The sequence below is a fragment of the Oreochromis niloticus genome, unplaced genomic scaffold, assembly GCF_001858045.2.
Source record: "Oreochromis niloticus isolate F11D_XX unplaced genomic scaffold, O_niloticus_UMD_NMBU tig00000024_pilon, whole genome shotgun sequence".
Lineage (NCBI taxonomy): Eukaryota > Metazoa > Chordata > Actinopteri > Cichliformes > Cichlidae > Oreochromis > Oreochromis niloticus.
The window spans coordinates 2,953-7,260 of record NW_020327031.1 but is presented as its reverse complement, the minus strand read 5'-3'; the positions used below and the strand labels follow the sequence as shown (position 1 = coordinate 7,260).

At 38.5% G+C, this 4,308-nt stretch overlaps 1 protein-coding gene across 1 annotated transcript; it reads left to right on the top strand.

Annotated features, from left to right (window-relative positions):
* The first annotated feature begins 2,340 nt into the window (after positions 1-2,340).
* On the top strand, positions 2,341-3,228 carry LOC102082418 (tripartite motif-containing protein 29-like). The gene has a single exon (XM_005456175.3). The coding sequence runs from the start codon at positions 2,341-2,343 to the stop codon at positions 3,226-3,228; it is 888 nt and encodes a 295-aa protein (XP_005456232.2).
* Positions 3,229-4,308: the final 1,080 nt, after the last annotated feature.

The following is a 4,308-nucleotide window of genomic DNA, read 5'->3' as shown; positions in this document are numbered from 1 at the left end:
AGGCAACCGTTGTTATTTGGTGTTATATAAATAAAGTGAATGAATTCCAGCAATGCACAGTAAAGATCTTGGAGGACTGCACAGGAGCGTGTCTTGCGTGGGTGAAACTCAATGTTATGTTTTTTGTTTGTTACATTTGTAAATGAAAAAAAGATATCTTATAAAAGTAACTTTCAGTTTCACACCAATCTGACTGCTCCTTTCCTGGAATTAAGCACACCCGTCTAATTACCTATCTGTTTACAGACTGTTCACCTCAGGCGTTAGGCACACCCTCTCTTATCACAGTCATGTGACAAGTTGAAAACAGAAATATCCATAAGCTCCTGATCAAATATTTAACAAAAATATTTGTTTTTTCTCTTTCCTCTTTCTTCCTTTTTTGTGTTTTGTGTTTCAAACAAAGAAATGAAAACAAAGTTGATAACTTAGTGTGGAATAATGTGGCCTTCACTCTGACATCAGCAGAATTTTTCATGCTACTGCCCTCGAGCACCACTGTTTTTCTATCATTGACGAGCCTGAACTTGTCATTGCCCCTGGGTTTGTGTCTCACAGTTTGTTTTGTTTATTATTATTCTTTGTTATTTAGTTTCTGGGATGAGTTGGTAGTTTTGATTCAGCTGTAACTGTATATATTGATTCCTGTGTTTTGAGTTTCTGGAGTCTGGATTTTTTAAAAATTATTTTGTTTGTGTTTACAGAGTTTGCATTATTTTTTTTCAGTTTTGCCGATGTTCTGTCCTTCCCCATTCTGTGTTAGTCTTTATTCTAACAGTAGGATTTTATCTTTTCATTTATTTTTTATAAACATTTTCTAAGTTGAGTTCTTGTTAGGTGTATTTTGAGCTTGGATTCCTGTTTTGATTTTCATCCACTATGAGCTATTTATTTAATTCTATCGTTGTTTAGTTCCAATACTGTTAATATTGGTGGTAATTTATTACTACCCTCTGTGTTTACCTTCTCTGGCTGATGTCTAGCTATTGGCTGGTTGACAAGATATTATACCCATGATGACTTCATGTCAGGTCAGTTCAGTTCAGTTTTATTCACATTTAGTTCAGTCACTATGAGACGCACTTGGCAACAGCAGGGAGATAAAACTCCTTTTAGCAGGAGGAAGTTTCCAAGAGAACCAAGTTCTTGGAGGAGCAGCTCTCCACCATGACCAGCTGGGGGTGAGGAGAAAGAAAAGAGAGCAGAGAGACAAGACAAAAGGCAAACTACCGAAGAGAGTTTATAACTGCTAAGTATTAATACAGTAGTGGTGCAGAAACAGAAAGGAGTCAAAAGAGAGAGAAGAAATGCTCATTGCATCATTGGATCCTCCCTAATTTTAAGGTGTGGAGAAATATGACATGAAGGGTCCCTACACTAGTATAATTCATTGTAGTTGTTTGCGTTTTATAATGAGGAATGTGTGGCTGTCTACACCTGTGATGGATGCGTCCCTACTGAAACCCAGTTATGATTTCTAGAAAGAACAACACTTTAAAAACAGTTTTAATTGTTATTTGGATAACAAAGCATCTTTTTATCCATAATATATTTACCTAAACAGAGATGTGAAAGTTGCTTTCTAATGAGTAATTAGGCCTATATTTGTTATTACAGTTAAATGCTTGACCTGTAATCTGTATATTCTGTATGTTTCAAGCCAGACATACAAGAACTTTTCAGCATTAGTGATGTGTCTCACATCAACTATTAACTTATTCTAAACTTGTTTTGGCTCCAGTCTATTCTGATCCATTCCCAGTATTTAATTTTACAATGGACACTAAATGTACTAAAATTTTTATTTTTTGACTATTACAAGTCCATTTTCCTATAAATTTGAGTCAATGTAATGTTTCTCTAAAACGGCATGAAGGCATAAGGGATCAGTGTTGAACGTTACTATATTTAGTATTGCTAATTGTATTCCTAGTGAATTGTTGAGTGAGTAACAGTTTCCAGTGTAAACATACAATTACAATTCTGTTTTCATCTGAAACACTTTCAGTTTCTTTCTTTTCAGTTTCACACCAATCTAAATACTTCCTTTCCTGGAATGAAGCACACCTTTTTAAGCCCCTCCCTGTTTATAGAGTAGTTACTTCAGACAATACTGATCTGCCGGTCATGTGATAAGATGCAAAATAGACATTTCCATCTGCTCAGGTCAGTGTCTCTGCATGAAACAGCTTTTATCTGGAAACAGAAAGTAAGATGTCATTTGAGGGGAGAAGAAATGGCGCAGCAAGTAATTGAGCTGGATCAAGAAAACTGAGCTGTTCTATCTGTCTGAAACTTCTAAAGGATCCCGTCACTATTCCATGTGGGCACAGCTACTGCATGACATGTATCAAAAACTGCTGGAATGAGAAGGAACCACAGCTGCCATCGGTGCAGGAAGACTTTCACATCGCGGCCTGTCCTGGTGAAAACACCATTTTATGTGAGCTAGTGGAAGACGTAAAGAAAGCAGGACTTCCAGCTACTTCATCTGATCATGCCTATGCTGGACCTGGAGATGTGGCCTGTGATTTCTGTTCTGGGAGAAAGCGGAAAGCCTCCAAGTCCTGCCTGGTGTGTATGGCCTCTTATTGTGAGCATCACCTTCAGCCTCACTACAACGTAGCTCCATTTAAGAAACACAAGCTGATTAATGACGCTTCAAAACTTCAGGAGAACATCTGCCCTCACCATGATGAGGTGATGAAGATCTTCTGCCGCACTGATCAGCAGTGTATCTGTTATCTTTGTTTAATGGATGAACACAAAGACCATGAGACAGTGTCAGCTGCAGCGGAAAGAGCTGAGAGGCAGAAAGGGATTGAAACAAATAGACAAAGTGTCCAACAGAGAATCCAGAACAGAGAGAAAGATGTGAAGGTGCTTCAAGAGGAGGTGAAGGCTATCAATCTTTCTACTGATAAAGCTTTGAGGCAATCTGAGAAGATGTTCAAAGACTTGATCAGTCTTGTTCAGAGAAAAAGCTCTGAGGTGAAGCAGAAGATCAGATCCAAGCAAAAAGCTGAACAGAAAAGAGTCAAAGAGCTTCAGGAGAAAATAGAGCAGGAGATCAGAGATCTGAGGAGGAGAGACACTGAACTGCAGCAGCTCTCACTGACTGAGGATCACCTCCATTTTCTGAAAAACTACTCCTCACTGTCACATCTGAGTGCATCTACAAACGTACCCACTACAACAATGTTACTCTGCAGTACTTTGAGGATGTGACTGCATCTGTGTCACAGGCCAGAGATAAAGTGAAGGCTCTTCTCAGTGATGAATGGCCAAAAATCTCAGTTGGAACGACCAAAGCAGATATTTTACTGCCTCAAGGAGAATTTAAAACTAGAGACGACTTTTTGAAATATTCTTGTCAGATCACTCTCGATCCAAATACAGCACACACACTGTTGTCACTGAGTGACAGCAACAGAAAAGTAACACTGATGAGCAGAAACCAGTCATATCCAAGTCATCCAGAAAAATTCCTTGATTGCCGGCAGGTCCTGAGCAGAGAGGGTCTGACTGGACGTTGTTACTGGGAGGTGAAGTGCAACGGGATGGTTGGAGTAGCTGTTGCATACAAGGATATCGGCCGTAGAGGGACCAGAGAGGAATGTGGATTTGGATTAAATGACAAATCCTGGGCGTTAACACTTTCAGACAGCGGTTATGAATTCAAACACAACAACATTCCCACTCCCATCCCAGGCCCTCAGTCCTCCAGAATAGGAGTATATTTGGATCACGGGGCAGGAACTCTTTCTTTCTACAGCATCACTGAGACCATGAATCTCCTCCACAGAGTCCAGACCAGGTTCACTCAGCCTCTCTATGTTGGACTTCGGCTTCCACAAAATGCTGGACACACTGCTGAGGTGTGTGAGCTCAAGAAGGGAATAAACATAAAATAGTGAAATTTGATGCTCTGCCTTTTGCTGTGTGCTACTTGTTGAAATGTGTTTATCTATCCTGCACCTGTTAAAGATGAATCTTTATGGATATAAGTATATTCTTTAATTTCTTTGATTGTCTTGTTTTCACCAGCTATTCAGGTAAAACGGTTTATTTGGTAAAACAATATTTATTTCTTATATAGTTTATATTTAACCACTGTTTTGTTGTAACGTTAGCAGAAAAAACTCACACAAATATAAATTCATATGAAAATAACTTCAGTATATTTAAAATACAGAAAAGTAATTATATATCAGATATGTTGGAATCAGGGTTGTTGTGGTGTTTGTATTTATTTGCATGTATTTCGATACTTAAGTTGGTGGATTGTAAGATGTTTAATTTCAGTTA

Excerpts from the sequence above, each read along its gene's own strand:
- LOC102082418 (XM_005456175.3), top strand. The coding sequence starts at position 2,341 with ATGACATGTATCAAAAACTGCTGGAATGAGAAGGAACCACAGCTGCCA.